The sequence below is a fragment of the Gadus macrocephalus genome, chromosome 13 (assembly GCF_031168955.1).
Source record: "Gadus macrocephalus chromosome 13, ASM3116895v1".
Classification (NCBI taxonomy): Eukaryota; Metazoa; Chordata; class Actinopteri; order Gadiformes; family Gadidae; genus Gadus; species Gadus macrocephalus.
In genome coordinates, this window is record NC_082394.1 from 16,266,329 (window position 1) to 16,283,117 (window position 16,789).

At 41.1% G+C, this 16,789-nt stretch overlaps 3 protein-coding genes and 3 long non-coding RNA genes across 7 annotated transcripts; 4 read left to right on the forward strand and 2 right to left on the reverse strand.

Annotated features, from left to right (window-relative positions):
• Positions 1 to 903: 903 nt before the first annotated feature.
• LOC132471184 (uncharacterized) lies at positions 904 to 1,621 on the reverse strand. The gene is made up of 3 exons (XR_009528783.1): positions 1,334 to 1,621; positions 1,162 to 1,239; positions 904 to 1,010 (listed from the first exon to the last, which is right to left on the reverse strand). It is a non-coding gene; the product is annotated as an uncharacterized LOC132471184 (long non-coding RNA).
• An 875-nt stretch (positions 1,622 to 2,496) lies between these two features.
• Positions 2,497 to 4,736, forward strand: LOC132470664 (uncharacterized). 2 transcript variants are annotated; one of them, XR_009528680.1, is made up of 4 exons: positions 2,497 to 3,323; positions 3,630 to 3,670; positions 3,879 to 4,274; positions 4,458 to 4,736. It is a non-coding gene; the product is annotated as an uncharacterized LOC132470664 (long non-coding RNA). The 2 variants fall into 2 exon arrangements; XR_009528681.1 differs by lacking the exon at positions 3,630 to 3,670.
• A 775-nt stretch (positions 4,737 to 5,511) lies between these two features.
• On the forward strand, positions 5,512 to 7,300 carry LOC132470662 (N-acetyltransferase family 8 member 7-like). The gene is made up of 2 exons (XM_060069467.1): positions 5,512 to 5,810; positions 6,265 to 7,300. Exon 2 carries the CDS (start codon positions 6,267 to 6,269, stop codon positions 6,930 to 6,932), a length of 666 nt encoding a protein of 221 aa, XP_059925450.1. The 5' UTR covers positions 5,512 to 5,810; positions 6,265 to 6,266; the 3' UTR covers positions 6,933 to 7,300.
• Positions 7,301 to 7,681: 381 nt separating this feature from the next.
• Positions 7,682 to 13,380, forward strand: LOC132470661 (N-acetyltransferase family 8 member 7-like). Its single transcript, XM_060069466.1, has 3 exons — positions 7,682 to 7,842; positions 8,347 to 8,477; positions 12,498 to 13,380. The coding sequence occupies exon 3, from the start codon at positions 12,500 to 12,502 to the stop codon at positions 13,163 to 13,165; it is 666 nt and encodes a 221-aa protein (XP_059925449.1). The 5' UTR covers positions 7,682 to 7,842; positions 8,347 to 8,477; positions 12,498 to 12,499; the 3' UTR covers positions 13,166 to 13,380.
• Positions 8,627 to 12,498, reverse strand: LOC132470665 (uncharacterized). Its single transcript, XR_009528682.1, has 2 exons — positions 12,218 to 12,498; positions 8,627 to 9,144 (listed from the first exon to the last, which is right to left on the reverse strand). It is a non-coding gene; the product is annotated as an uncharacterized LOC132470665 (long non-coding RNA).
• A 1,256-nt stretch (positions 13,381 to 14,636) lies between the features above and the next one.
• On the forward strand, positions 14,637 to 16,566 carry LOC132470663 (N-acetyltransferase family 8 member 7-like). The gene is made up of 2 exons (XM_060069468.1): positions 14,637 to 14,727; positions 15,216 to 16,566. The coding sequence occupies exon 2, from the start codon at positions 15,218 to 15,220 to the stop codon at positions 15,878 to 15,880; it is 663 nt and encodes a 220-aa protein (XP_059925451.1). The 5' UTR covers positions 14,637 to 14,727; positions 15,216 to 15,217; the 3' UTR covers positions 15,881 to 16,566.
• Positions 16,567 to 16,789: the final 223 nt, after the last annotated feature.

Sequence of the window (16,789 nt, forward strand, 5' to 3'; positions counted from 1 at the left end):
CGTATCACTCCGCGCCTGGAAGTAGAAACGGTTACAAAGTAGCAGTTGTTGGTAGTAGCCTAGGAAACGGAACTTAGTAGAAACGGTAACTTACAAAGTAGCAGTTGTTGGGATTGGCCTAGGAAACTTTATCACACGGAAATGTACAGGCGGTGAGTGGACTGCTCCGTAGGATAAATTGCCGGCGAACCGCTCTAGGCGAGCCTTCTCTCGGAGGGACGCTAAAGTGTGTTGCATAGTGACCGTCGTGCATTTGGAAGGCAGCCAGGAGGGACTACTTTTTTGTATTCTTTAAAAAAAACAGCTATTTAGACTTTCTTGTTTTGTTTTTTTAATGTAGTGTGTCTATGACTTTCGTTTTGCCATAATAGTAACCATTGTATAAAAGCAATAGATCACTTCAGTCAGTCGTATGTGCTCATTATACCACTGTGAAGGGTGACGCGCAGCGGAGGGCCGAACAACGCCCCTTAACAGTGGTATAATGAGCACATACCACAGCCTGTCGTGATCTATTGCTTAAATATACAAATATGTTATATTTCTAATTTTAGTAAAAGGTTGGACACACAATTAACATTACTTATAAAGTAGGCTACTCAATCATCAATGCAGAATTCTGTCGTAAAGCATTATATTTCTCATTTCTTTTTTTCTTTCTTTTTATTTATTTTCTTATTTCTTATAAGTCTTATATATTTATTTATTTAAAAAAAAAAGACACTTATATGTTATGTCTGCATATTTATATTTATTGCGCCTATTGCTGTTGTTTGTGTTTGTATTTTTGCTTTTTGCACTGCCTTATTTTGCACTATGGGTAGTGAGCACCACCCCAAATTTCATTGCACAAGTTTGCACAATGACAATAAAGTCTGATTCTGAATCTATATGCCACTCCGTTCTCCCTATTTCAACTAGGTGTGTTTGCGTTTTGTGTGTGTACACACTTGCTCAACATGGTCTGGTGGATCATCACAGGGGAATTCAGCTTCATCTGAAGAGTCAATCTGGAAAAGCCAAATTTACCAATGAGATTAGGATAGCCACAGCAAATAGAAAGTAGCTGTTTGTGGCAGCTTAAACTTAAATTACAATTGTACAGTTATAATTTCTCAACATCCATTCTCTTAATTAACTTTGTGTTTAGTGTGTACACACCATAGACTGTGTATTCATTTGATCATCAAGGTCTCCGTCATCAGAGAATTCAGCTTCAAATGAAGGCCTTGAATCAATCTGGAAGCCAGTGGACAAATAGAGGTTAGCCTAGCTGTAGGGAATTACTTCGACAAAGTGTCGCAAGGAGACGCTCTTATTCCGGTTTTCTTACCTCCTCGGTCGAACTTGCTGGCCGTTCCTCTGTTCTCAATTGACTTCTGTACCATCTTGTAGTTTTTGGCACAGGTATAGAAAAATCGGACAAATATCGTTTATAATTTCGTGACATTTTGCAGTTAGACGACTGTCAATGCAGACAAATGTAAACTGAAAACAACAACTGAACAACTGAAAAAGACAACTGTAAACCCGCAAGCGTCTCACGCGCTGCGAATGCGGTTGTAAACATATGCTACGCATTCGCAGCGCGTGAGACATCCGTTGAATATTTGACAGTCGAGTCGTGAGTTTTAAGGTGCGGACACACCAAAAGCGTATCCCGCGTACCATGTACGCGCGTAACGCAGCTAAAATGTTGCTTGACCATTTTGTGTCAAAAATGGTCCTACATACGCAGCTACGCGCCTGTGGCTGCGCTGGATTTAGGAGTCCGAGGAAGGAAACCCAAACGCCGGCGTGTCTGGGTGCATGATAGAGCTTGAATCGGGTTAGATTAAATAATCTCGGATATAAATAACAATAATCGGGTTAAATAACTTCACATGGTGTGTCTGGTGTGTTTCCAGCATTCGTAGTGTTGATCGGCAGAGAAATAGTCCGCCAAGACGTTGAGGTTGCTTAGCAACCAGAGACTCTGTCCATGCAAGTGAACGGAGCGTTCACTCTTCGTCATAACTATCAAACCAAACATCCTTCACATTCACCGAGTGAACATTATGAAAGTAAAATGCACATTTCTCGCAATTTTTTTTTCCATAAACGCATTTAATGGCGTAACTATGTTACTATTTCCACCCAGAATAAAGAAAGATGTCGGCCGTATGCTTCTGTGCAAGGGTCACTACTCTCTGCCAGTGACGCCGGGTCAAGCTCCACGCTGATTGGCTATTGCGGCTAAGTATCACGCGTACGAGCGTAAAAAGTTAAATTTTTTGAACTCCTCCCGTACGCGCGTATATGTACGCGCGTATATATACGCGCGTACATATACGCGCCTCATACGCCCCTAACGCGAGTAAAATGTTGCTTGGTACGCATGATACGCGTGTACGCACCTCATACGCGTGTAAACCAATGCTTCCCTATGGAAAAATTGCGGATTTTATACGCGTGGTACGCGGGTAACGCGCTTGGTGTGGCCGTACCTTAAGTCGTGAGTTTGCTACGAAAAAATAAAGAAAATGGCAAAATATGCACTATTTGACTTTCCGGATGAAGGGGCTGTGGACATAGGCGAAATATCATGGGTGGTACGCAAAGTAAATTTAAAAGATCCTTTTGTAACGTATAAAGTTAATTGGCCAAACAAGGGAAGGATTGTGTCATGTCCAGGACGGATTATATCAGTCAGTGGTAAGTAACACAAGTTTTTTTCTCCTTTGACTATGTTTACATAAAATATGTGCATAACTACATACATATGGTAATGTTTCAAATATCACGGTCAACGTTTTCGTTTCAAAAACGTTGTTAATTGTTAAGCTCGCAACGGTAAGGCACGGTAAGGCCCCCTAGCTCGCGGCCTATAATGTGAGGCGCGGGAAGTGTGGGGTGCGCGGCCTGGATTTAAAGAGAGAAACTTTATTTTGCCCAAAATAATACTAGCATTTTAAACACACATAATGAAAACGTCATAATTTTGACGTTTTCAGACAACAGAGAGGAGATGGTTTGCAAGAGGAGGCATTATCTTGATGGTGGAGACAAACTGTTGAGCCCGGAGGAGAAAGGGAAGAGGAAAAGGAAGAAACTGAAGAATGGTTGATATTCTGACGACGACGACGACGACGTAGTATCGCTGGTAGGTAACTAAAGTTTTATCACAGAAATGTCATCTATAGGCCTTGTGGATGAGTTAAATTAAAATCGTTGAAAAACTAAACTTCATTATGATTTAAAGGATCCTCAGTTAAGTCAATGTAAGAAGAAGAAGAAGAGAAAAAACACAGGTCTTAACGTCTTAATGGAACTGGAAAAGCAAGGTATTGGTGCAGTGATGGAAGTGCTTCTTAACATCAGTGAATTATTGTAATGTGATGTAGCCTAATGTTGTCTGTCATATTGTACACCATGGGGTTGCCAACTGGCCTGCTTTGCCTGGCCTGTCAGATCATTTTGACTTTTTGCTTTCTGTCAACTTATTAAGCATATTAACAAGATTAGATTTGAGCATTCATCTCCTGTTCCGCCTGCATTGTCTACTCGCTCAGGCTCATCCCCCCTGCTGACCTCTGTTGTACAGTCTTGATGTAACCCTTAACTCTATGTACATCTTCTGTTTGTCATAGGATCATGTCAGCTGAACTCAATTAATGAAACCAGGAATGAAGTAAGATCCACTAATGCAATAAACTGTCTGCACTTAATGTTATACCTACAATTAAAGTTTTTATTTCCTAACTATAGTATAGGGATAGATACAGCAATATATTCCTGTAATCTATCAGCTGTAAGCTTTGTACCCTCTAACTGGCTTCTGTATTTGCCCAGGTGTATGTGAGTCAGTTTTGTTTTTTTAATGGAATTTTTACTTTCAGTGCCATCACCCATCTTTTGAGCTGTTGAGGGAGAACAACCACAGGCTGCAGAGGGAAAATGATTCTCTCAAGGCAAAAATAGCAACATTAAAATGTAATGCTATTGTTGAAAACTTTGTTTTTTTTTACACAAGGGTTTTTCTGTTTTACATGTTAGCTAAAAGGCTATTATGAATCCTTTGCTCGGTGCTGCCAGACGTTTTGCAGAAGATGGAGGAGTTTCTCCGCTCAGCACCAAGACCAACGACAACACCAATACCAAGACCAACACCAAGACCAAGACCAGAACCAACACTATCACCAGCACCAACAGCAGTTCCAGCCCCAGCAACAGAAGACCCATCACCAGCTCCAGGTCCATCATCAGCATCAGCAACAGAGGCCCTGGGCCACTCTGTAAGAATCTGTTTGACTTTATTTGTATAGGTTAAGTTACTTAGTTTCAGTTGCACTGTTTTTCTAAATGCATCAGCCGTACACTCGGTTAATCTAAATGCATATATATATATCATTGAGGTAAACGCTAGTCTGCTGTATGTTGAAGTAGATTTGTGGTAATGTTATCTACTTGCATTAAAGGTCATTCCAAAAGGACTTGTGGAGCGCTGCTCCTTCCAAAGCCCCCAGAAGTTCATAAATGATCTCCTACATGGGATGTATACCAGGGAATATATGGCAGGCCATTCAGTGACTGGCCAGTCATCCAGCAGCTGCACAGAAGGAAAACCTGGCCTAGCCAAACAGGACCTTGTTGAAATAACAAGTAGGTATATAGAAATGAGAAAAGATGTTGGTTGAGTGATACCCTCATTCTCATGCTCATCTTTCGTGTATGTGTTTGTGTGTGTGTGTGTGTGTGTATTCCCACAGATGTTCATGATCTGCAAAGTTGAAGTTCACCGACGTAACTGATACAAACATAAAAGCATTTATACGACAAAAGCTGAACAATGCTGCCAAATTTCAGAAACAATAAATGATCAACTGTTTAAAGAAAGTTAAACTTTTGTTCTATTCTTTTTGTATTTTAGCAGTCTGTAGAAAACACAGGAAATTAAGTCACATGTGCAACTCGGAAGGCTGGCGTCCGAGGCATCTGGAACACACAATAACAATACTGGGCTTGGTAAGTGGATGAAACCCATTGGCTCCCAAACAATTATTAACATTGCAACATCTGCACCACCAACTTGTCACAAGAATCCCGACTTCGGCTCTGTTGCTGTTTTCTTATGTTTTGTTTTGGCAGGGCCAGAGGATAAGTTTTGAGGCACCATTATTCGCACTATTATAATAGTGTATTGTATTACATTCCTATTACATATTATTATTACGTCCCTGCTGCTTGCAGTAAAACTAAAAAAATATGTGCATTTGCAAAAGGCATGTGACACACCAAACATGTTTTAGGCTAAGGCTACAGATCATGAACAGATGAGATCATTGGTAAAAACTCTTTTAAAGACAACTCCTGTTAATCACCCATGAAGCAATTAGGCCCTATATGAGTGCAAATATATGTTTTCTTTACAAAGTATTATGAACATTTGACAAATTATTATTAAATAATAGTGTAAGAAAATCGTGCTTCAACCAAAAACATTCACTCAAAGTGGCAAATGGGAGTGGCTTATTTGGCGGGGGGTAGGGGGGTTGAATTCATTCTCGACAAAAACTGAATATACGTCGTTGTTATTCATTAATAGGTCTACGTTTACTGTACGCCCAGATGTTTGGATACAGGTTATTTTGTTCTGCACTTTGAACAACGGCCACCGAAGTTAGTACGCTAGAATAGATCATGTGACCGCTCCGTGATTCTCAGGGCTGTTGGTTTATATTTGTAAAAGGGTTTTGCATTCGGCAGAAAACCACTCCGTTATCCCATGAAGTTTACTTCTTGCGCATAGTGGAATTTCAGACTATTTAAAAGTGAGTAATGCCTTTTGTTTTAATTTGCAGGGAAATAATGCTATTTGTTCGAATGATCATTGGCCTGCATACATTTTGTTCCGGTTCACGCAACAAAAGTAGAGCTTGTATTTGTATCAATTGTAGGCCTGTCCTAGTACCAATATGTCCATGCCTAGTACGCGTACGACTAGCATTGAGCCACTGCTAGGATGTTAATGAATTCCTTAAATGCAAATTCACGACAGAAACTCAAACCCAATCAATGTTTTGTTACACGAATGTATTCTAACCTACTTTGTTTATGTATTTAATTGAAGCATTATTCTATGCGTCATTCATACATTGAATTGGACTTATGTAACACACATAAAAGATAACCAAAGAGCCTAATTGGGCATTGAAATATTTAAAGGGGTCCATACCATAATTTCTCACAAATCTGATTTATTTTTAATTTCCTTCCCAAACGTAGACATGCAGTTGCGAATTCGTAAGTACCAGGACCCTGACAAGGAGACGGTCAGGTCCCTGTTTTCCCAAGGCATACAGGAACACATCAGGCCAAGTTTTAAGAATGCTATGAGCAGCCCGCTCTACCTGTGCTTCTCCCTGGGTCTGGGCGTCACTGGCTACCTCCTGGCCTCTGGTTTAGGAGCCCTTGTGCTTGTGTCTGGCTGGGCGGGCCTAGTCTACTACTGCTGCCACAAGTTGTATGCTGACTATGTCAGGGGCAGGCTGCAGGCGGACATGCAGGACATACAGGCGAGCTACATGGCCCAGCCAGACGACTGCTTCTGGGTGGCAGAGACTGTTGCCACAGGGAAGGTGGTGGGTATGGTGGCTGTGGTGGCCAAGAAGAACGGTGCAGAGAGGTACGGCGAATTGTTCAGAATGATTATATCGTCTGCGACACGCCGGACGGGCCTTGGATCCAGAATGACTCAAGCAGTCCTGGACTTCTGCAAGCAGCATGGGATGTCCAAGGTTATTTTGGAGACCTCCTCCACTCAAACGGCTGCCATTGCCCTGTACCAGAAATTGGGGTTTAAACATGTCCGCTCATATACTAAAACACATGTCGCTAATTGGATGATGAAGATAACTAGAGTTACTATTGTAGTCATGGAAAAATCTATATAGAACTGTGAAATATAAAACGCTGATCGTGTTAAATGTCACTCCATATAATTTTAGACTATCATTTTATAAATGTTAATGTATGGTCCCTTCTCATAAACATAACACTTGTGTATGCATTAAGTGTAATATGTTTAAGTGTAATATGTTTGTATTGTCAAGTGTCAAGCGTTTATGAGCACTTCTGATGACAATATAAAAATTGTATTTTTGTCAATGAACACTCCCACAAAGCTAAATGTAATCGTCTAACATAAAGTTATAATACAATAATATATTATGTTACAAAGCTTATTTGATTACATTGTATGTTATTTGCTCATTTATGAGTCACATTTTGTTATAATAAAGAATATACTTATATTTACTGATATACTGAGATTGTTTGTGATGAATTAAACACACAACGGGAGAGAGAGGAAGTAAGAGGAAGGTAGCGGGGTCAGCCGTGTAGCCGTGTCGTTGCTTCTTGTCTCTGGGGTCCATTTGGGAGGAAACTGCCCCCTGATTGGTATCACCCTCCTTCACTCATCATGTGAACATAGGATTACACTTTTCATGGTTGTGGTATATTCTACAACGGAAGATGTTGAATTAATCTGAAAAGCACTCCCATAAGGAGTGCTGACCTAAGATTATTTAAACCGGTGTGAATGATTTTCAGAGTGCCTTTTTCAACAAACATAAAACATTGCATTTTCATTTCTATAACTTATCAAATGAGAACAATATGTTCTTTTGATTGTAACAGTGAACGCAACATAATCCGATGACCAGTGCCCTCGGCACACCATTGCCCCCCGTCCATCTTCCGTCCATCTGTGGGGCTTGTCAAGGCTTTTAGTCCAGTGTTTTCCTGGTTCCCAACTAAATGTCTGACACAAGGCCTTTAAAGTTAGAAGAGTCCGCTGTTGTGAGTAATATTACACTTACAAATTACTATAAAGGAACTATAAGTAATATCTTGACAGCATCTTAGAAACCAGTGTGGGAAAAGGCAGAGTGAACTAAGGGCCCTGTTCAGAGGGAACAGTCATTTTCTCCCAAACAAGGAAAACAGAAATAATGATTATCGGCCATCCTCAATCCCAACAGCACTATTCAACAACATCTTGTTTAAAATCCTTGGCTTATTGATGTTTTAAAGCACTGCTTGAAATTGAATAAAGAAAAGTTTTAATTTAGGGCTATCTCAAATGGCAGGACTCAGGGGTCTACTCCTTTGTGCTAGTCTTTGTGCTAGTGTCGTTAAATCTCTCATTAGCCAAATGTTAGGCCCTCTGTGTATGTGAATATATATAGGGGAACGTTTCTCCTTCACTGAATCGAATTGGCTACTGCTTACGTTTTCTGCACTTTGAACCGAAGCATCTAGGGTTAGTTATTAACAAACTACTTGTTCATGTGATCATTACAGGATTCTCTACGACGTTGCTTTGTTGTGTGAAATTAAAGAATCCTTCCTCTTTGAAAGTCATTGAGTCGAGGCCAACTTCTTGCATCAGGTTGGATGAATCAGATCAGTGCACATAATCGGACTACTTAAGGGTAAGTGACACCTTTTTTACTTTGCAGTGAAATCAAGCCATTCGTTTGAATGATCATTTGCCTGCACACATTTTGTTAAAGGCACCCAGTGCAACTTTCGAGGCTTAAAAATAAACATTCAATTTCTAGTCTTTTTTACACGTAGTAAGTTTCAATAACTCCATACCATTACATACCGACATTCAAGCAGCAAAGATGAGACGTCGTTGTGTGGTGAGAACTGATAGAAAATCGATAACAACAACAATGCCGCCATTTTCTTTATTTTTTGTAACCTACAATAAATAAAGCAGGCTTCCAGTCAATGGAAAAATGGCTTCTCCCCACCGGCGATTGTTGTTGTTTACGATTTTCTATCAGTTCTCACCACACAACGACGTCTCATCTTTGCTCCTTGAATGTCGATATGTAATGGTATGGAGTTATTGAAACTTACTACGTGTAAAAAAGACTAGAAATTGAATGTTTATTTTTCATTGAATGTTTACATAAAGTTGCACTGGGTGCCTTTAATGTTAGAGAAACTAAATAAGACCTTTGCACCATGGCGGTGCATGCCTTTCAGAGCCAATTGTGACATATTAGAGCTACTACACATAGAATATTTATGCAACTGCTGACATGTTGATGTATTCTTTTGAAGAAAATTGGTGGTATTCACCCTAGTCTGGCTGAACGGAAGTGGACAGCGTCTATAGAGTGGCGAAGTCACGCCCCTTCCGGTAGGGCTCATGGGACCTATGTGATCGAAAAATATGAATGGGTGTCAATGGAGAGAAAATAATTATTTTCTGGTCCCGGTCTTTATATGCCCTGGATTACACATATGTTGTTTGTGGATTTAAAGGATAATTTTTCATGCAAAGAGTTCGACCGTTTATTGTGCAATTGTTCAGATAAAGGCTGTAGAGAAAACACAACGAGAAAGACTACACGGCTCGTATGTGACGTCACGCTCCCTGCGACTGGCGTGGAGAAGACCGACAATCTTCCCATCGGCATAACTGAAACTCTGCACGTGCCCCGACTTATAATGGTTTTCACCTCTTTCGATGCTTTTATCCTCCCCTTGGAAAAAGCGGTGAAGTGGGGCAGAGAGATCGCCATCTCTGTGCCGAGTTCCAAGGGCGGGTGTGGTGACGTATATCATATGCGTCGAGAGCAGCGAAGAGCTGTAGTTCACAAAGCGGCCTCACATAAAACCTAAAATTATCAAACTTCTTCACGAACATTTTTAGTTTTCTTTGCATGAAAAATTATCATTTAAATCCACAAACAACATATGTGTAATCCAGGGCATATAAAGACTGGGACCAGAAAATAATTATTTTCTCTCCATTGACACCCATTCATTTTTTTCGATCTCATAGGTCCCATGAGCCCTACCGGAAGCGGCGTGACTTCGCCACTCTATTGCTTAGCGGCCGATTTGGCCGCGACTCCTCCCCTTCCGGTTGCTGACGTTACAGTATTGTGCTCCCCCTCAAACTCGAAAACTAGGCAGTATGGCGAGTTTTGAAGAGGACTTTGACGGCGCTGTAAAGTTGGCATGTTTGGCTCTTTCCGTGGACACATCTCTGGACAGTATAACATTGTTTTCCAAAGAGACACATGAATAGCAGTTGGTGGTAAATGGCTATAGGCCTACAGACAAGTTTTCGAAATTGTTTGTGGAACTAGACATCCAATCTTGTTTAATTTTAATATAATGTAATTACTGATTACTGACTCTGATTTCATTACAATGGTAGGACCACAACATAGCCTATTTTGACATTACCTTGGAGTATGGAAGCATATATGTAGCAAAATTCAAATGGCAATGCAATTTGCAATTCAATAAGTAATTACGTTATGCAATTGACAATGCATTATGCAATTTCATAATGTAATTTGTAAATACGTTATTCAAAGTGTATTTTAATATGCAAAGTGACAATGCAATCCTCAATTACATTTGCAAAAGTTATAACAATAAAAATACAATAACATTTTGTCAAATTCTTTGAGTTCCTTTATTCAAATTGAAAAGCTATAGCGTCCCCGTGATTGCAATCCACTTCGCCACGCTCCGTGTGTTGCGATATTCAAATGACATTTCAATCCGCAAAACGGAATCCAAAGAGGAAATCCAAAGAGGAATCCAAAGAGGAATCCAAAAAGTCAATATGCAAAGTGGCAAACGTATCAGCCACCAGCGGGAACTACGTCACTTTCTATTGTGTCAGACTGTTTTATGTGTGGGGGGAGGGAGTTCCAGAGCCTGGGTGCAGAACAGCTGAATGACCGGGCACCCATTCGTAATGAGTCGTGATGTGGGGATACATAGTTGTCCAGCAGAGGTTGACCGGAGGGAGCGGGAGGGAGTGTATTCTTGGAGGAGGTCCCAGAGGTAACTGGGGGCTAGGTTCTGGAGAGCTTTGTAGGTGAGGAGTGGGTGGAGACGGTGGGTCTCCCGACCCTATGTTTCGCACCCAGTGCCTGTAGCACTTTGGAAATCTTTGTGTTTACCACACTGGCGTCAAAACGTACCCGTGAGGATAAGTCGTCTATCCTATCTCCCAGAACACGCACTCTATCTACTGCATCTGTGTCTTCAACACGATTGTTCTCCACATCATCGGCCAAACTTCGGAGCGTATCAATAATCTCCATTGGTGACCATGGACCTGACACATACGAACTAGAAGTGAACAAGGAAATTACGAGCAAGTGACGTAGTTCCCGCCCAGACGCTGATTGGCTGATACGTTTGCCACTTTGCATATTGACTTTTTGGATTCCTCTTTGGATTCCGTTTTGCAGATTGAAATGTCATTTGAATATCGCAACACACGGAGCGTGGCGAAGTGGATTGCAATCACGGGGACGCTATAGCTTTTCAATTTGTATAAAGGAACTCAAAGAATTTGACAAAATGTTATTCTATTTGTATTGTTAGAACTTTTGCAAATTTAATTGAGGATTGCATTGTCACTTTGCATTTTAAAATACACTTTGAATAACGTATTTACAAATTACATTATAAAATTGCATAATGCATTGTCAAATGCATAATGTAATTCCAAATTGCATTGCCATTTGAATTTTGCTACATATATGCTTCCATATTGGAGACTCCGTCTGGCAGGATTCTCCCCGGGGACGATGCGTTTGCGGTCACGATTATCGCCGGTTGGTGTGGATTTGGCGCATCGTTTCACTCTGACAGCGGCATGAGCGTTTGACATGGATTTAACCAATGAACCGATCCGTTCCACTTCACAATAGCTCCTACGGTATTTCTTTAGTAGTGTTCTACAAGAACCACATATAAATGTTAAAACGTTGTTCGTTTTTATAGGTCCCGTGAGCTCCTCAAGGGCCAAAGTGTATGGTGGCTTGAAATCATCGTGACAAAGAATCAAACGATGTTTGTTCTTTTTATCTATAAAATTATCTCCACATAGGCGACATACATCGTTAATGTTTTTTTGTGGCGTTTGGGATTGAGCCATTTCTGACAGCCTCTGAACGTCAAGAAGTTCCGTCAAAATAATTTCCCCCCCGGCACTATTTTGCATGGACACAACTGCTGCTTCCCGGGCTTAGCCCCGCCCTAGACGATTGTGATTGGTTTAAAGAAATAAAAACAGGCCCGCCCAGTTTCCCCACGGATAGACGGCTCGAGGTAGCGTGGCTCCAGACCATTCTACTTGCTGTAGTTTGGTCTGGCTTTGCGAGACTATATTCACCCTAACAAATAACGCAAGTCTATAGGCTACTACCCACTAATAATTAAAGTATCCCATTCCATATTTTGTTGCATAAGAATAATGTGTACTAGCCAACTTTTTTATTATAATGTCGTTGATCGTTGTTATTAATCTATTGCCTTTGAATAATTTAAGACATCAAATAAAAGTTTACCACTGGATTTAGGACAGATAACCACCTAATTGGACATTGTAATATTGAAATGGTTCCATACTGTAATTTCTCAACCATCTGACTTCTTTGTCCTTTCCTTCCCTCTCGTAGACATGGAGTTGACCATTCGTAGGTACCAGGACCCTGACAAGGAGACAGTCCTGTCCCTGTTTTCCCAAGGAATAGAGGAACACATCTGGCCATGTTTTACAAATGCTATGAGCAGTCCGCTCTACCTGTGCTTCTCCCTGGGTCTGGGCGTCACTGGCTACCTCCTGGCCTCTGGTTTAGGAGCCCTTGTGCTTGTTTCTGGCTGGGCGGGCCTAGTCTACTACTGCTGCCACAAGTTTTTTGCTGACTTTGTCAGAGACAGCCTCAAGACGGACATGCAGGACATAGCGGCGAGCTTCATGGCCCAGCCAGACGACTGCTTCTGGGTGGCAGAGACCGTTGCCACCGGGAAGGTTGTGGGTATGGTGGCTGTGGTGGCCAAGAAGAACGGTGCAGAGAGGTACGGCGAATTGTTCAGAATGATCGTCTCGTCTGCGATACGCCGGGCGGGCCACGGATCCAGAATGGTTCATACAGTCCTGGACTTCTGCAAGCAGCGTGGGATGTCCAAGGTTACCCTGGGGACCACGTCCACACAAACGGCTGCCATTGCCCTGTACCGGAAAAAGGGGTTTAAACATGTCCGCTCAGATTCTAAGGCACGCATCGCTAATTGGATGATGAAGATAACAAGAGTTACTTTTGTAGTTATGGAAAAATCTATATAGAACCGAGAAATATCCAACTCTGATCATGTTAAATATTGCTTTATGTCGTTACACATTAACATTACATAAATCTGAATGTATGGTTCAGTCTCATGAACAAAACACTTGTGTATGCATGTAGTGTCACAGGTTTGTATTGTCGTCAAGAGTGTAGTAAATTTGTTTATGAGTGGCACTTATGAAGACAATATTAAAATAGTATTTTTGTGAATGAACACTCCCACAAAGCAAATTGTATTTGTCGTATAGATATTATGTGACAAAACTTATCTGATGACATTGTATTTTATTTGCTCAATCATGAGAGAGAGAGGAGACAAACGAGAGAGAGAGGAAACAATAGAGGAACAGAGAGTAAGTTATCGTGGGTCGATCTTGACGCTGGTTGGGGCAGGTTGTTGGGGAACCCTATCAATTGCATCATTGCTCTATGGTCTATTTGGGAGGAATCGGCACCCTGTCATCCTCCTTCACTCCTCATGTGAACATAGGATTACACTTTTCATGGTTGTGCTATATTCTACAACAGAAGATATTTGAATTCATCTGAAAAGCACTGTATAAGGAGTGCTGACCTAAGATTATCTTAACCGGTTTGAATGGTTTTCAGAGTGCTTTTTTCAACAGACATAAAACATTGCATTTTCATTTCTATAACTTATCAAATGAGAACAATACGTTGTTTTGTTAATGTTTCCGCGAATATGCCTCGTCTTACGTGCACCTCTCCAAAATTGTAACACATAGGTCTACTAGTGCAATGGATGGCCTACGTTCAACAGTGAACACAACATAATCCGATGACCAGTGCCCTCAGGCACACCACTGACCCCGTCCAATCGTCCATCTTCTCCAGGGACTGGTGGCCCTGTGTCTTTCCCAGGGGGCAGCTCAGCTTCAGGGAGAACGATTGGCCATCTCTTAGGCAAGGGGACTATGAAGGCCCAGCTGTGGGGCTTGTCAAGGCTTTTAGTCCAGTGTTTTCCTGGTTCCCAACTAAACATCTGACACAAGGCCTTTAAAGTTAGAAGAGTCCGCTGTTGTGAGTAATATGTAAAAGGAGGTGATCATCAGCAAAGTGGGACTAACTCATTCTAAGTGTTGTATTCCATAAAAACCCACACTTAAACACTTTGACAAAATATGAGAGGTTGAGGAGGACAAGATTCAAAAGATAAAGACTTAATTATCACTTGCAGAGAAGTAATAACCAAACCTTGGCTTCAGTAAATAATCAGGCTTCTCTCAAATGGCAGGACTCACAGCGCTGCCCCTATGTGCTAGTCTCTTTAAATGACCACTCCTGTAAATCTCTCATTGGGCAATTGTTAGGCCCTCTGTGTATGTGTATAAAAATAGGGGGACGTTCCTCCTTTACTGATTCGATTTCCTGTTGAGGCTACTGCTTATGTTTTCTGCACTTTGAACGAAGCATCTACGGTTAGTAATTAACAAACTACTTGTTCTTGTGATCCCTTCTCCTTGAAAGTCTTTGGGTTGAGGTTAACTTCTTGCACAGGTTTGATTAATAAGATCAGTGCAGATAATCAGACTATTTAAGGGTAAGTGCCGTCTTATTTACCTTGCCGTGAAATCATGTTGTTGCTGGTAGTGCAACAAAAGTAGACCTTTGCATCATGGGTTGAATTGCCGTTCAGAGCCAACGACGCATTAGACCTAGTACGCATAAAACTCGAATGTACATGCAACTGGTGTCATGACATTCTCATGTATTATTGTTAAGCAAATTTGAGGAATTTACGCAAACCAATAACCCACTCTATAGGCTACTACCCACTTAAAAGTCAATTGTCCCATTCCATATTTTTAGTTATAAAAGAATAATGTGTTTTTGCCTACTTTGTTATTGTAATGTCGTTGATCGTAATCCCGCGCATTTTATTATTGTATTCTTCATATGTTGCCTTTTACTGTAACACACAAAATAAAGATTACCACTGGGCAAAATTGGGCATTGTAGTATTGAAATGGTTCCATACGGTCATTACTCACACATCTGACTTCTTTGTCATTTCCTTCCGAATCGTAGACATGCAGTTGACAATTCGTAGGTACCAGGACCCTGACAAGGAGAAGGTCCTTTCTCTGTTCTCCCAAGGCATAGAGGAACACATCTGGCCTTGTTTTAAGAATGCTATGAGCAGCCCGCTCTACCTGTGCCTCTCCCTGGGTCTGGGCGTCACTGGCTACCTCCTGGCCTCTGGTTTAGGAGCCCTTGTGCTAGTTTCTGGCTGGACGGGCCTAGTCTACTACTGCTGCCACAAGTTGTTTACTGGCTATTTAAGAGACGGGCTCAAGAAGGACATGCAGGACATACCAGCGAGCTACATGGCCCAGCCAGACGACTGCTTCTGGGTGGCAGAAACTGTTGCCACCGGGAAGGTTGTGGGTATGGTGGCTGTGGTGGCCAAGAAGAACGGTGCAGAGAGGTACGGCGAATTGTTCAGAATGATCGTCTCGTCTGCGATACGCCGGGCGGGCCACGGATCCAGAATGGTCCAGACAGTCCTGGATTTCTGCAAGCAGCGTGGGATTTCAAAGGTTACCTTGGTGACCACTGCTCAAACAGCCGGCGTGGCCCTGTACCAGAAAATGGGGTTTAAACTTGTCCGCTCTTATACTAAGACACATTTGCCTAATTGGATGATGAAGATAACTAGAGTTATTATTGTAGTCATGGAAAAATCGATATAGAACTGAGAAATAGCAATCAAATATAATCTTGTTAGACATTATCTAAAAAAAGAATTTTAAGTTTGAGTGTAATGTTCAATCCAACAAACATTGAACTTGTTTGTTAATGTATGAAGGGATTATAGTGTTGTGGGTAGGCTAAAGGTGTTTCTTAAGATACATTTGATTAAAAAGTGAAACCCTTATTCATAACCCTCCAGAAAGTTGCAAAGTACGGACATTTGACAACCTACAATTAAACAACAGAAATTACTGAAATGATTTGCAATGAGTGTTGAGAATGTTGGTTAAATGGTTGGTTTCTCCTGGTAAGCTGGTAGACTGATCTTTCCAGCATGCATCTGGGTGGGCACTCCCATCACAATTGATTTGCTATGTCATTAAGTCCAATGGCAGATTGTGACAAAGCTTATCTGATGACATTGTATTTTATTTGCTCAATCATGAGTTACAGATTGTCACAGATTTTAAAACATAATGTAATGCTAATCATAATCAAATGATAATCATACTCACACATGTTGGTAATATATAGGCCACATTTTCTTGTTTTATTCTTCTCACTCTAGGGACTGAAAAACACAGCTCACAGGAAAGAGAGTAAGAGAAAGTAGGAGACAGTGTTTCTGGTTGGATATCTTCAAATTGGATTAAACATTTTCCACAAAGTCATTAAAATATTGAAATGATTCATCATTTATTTCAAGGGAATGGATCTCACAATTCACCGACATTCACTTTCCAAATTATGAAACAGAGAAGAACTCCATCCAGCCATACCAAAAGCTTCTGTGGAGGAGCCTAATGCATTTCCTGCAGAATATGCGGTGAGTGCAGATGCAAAGTGAGGTTGAAAATGTTTTCATGAAGCCACATAGTTTAAGACATGTTGAATGGCTTAAATCAAGT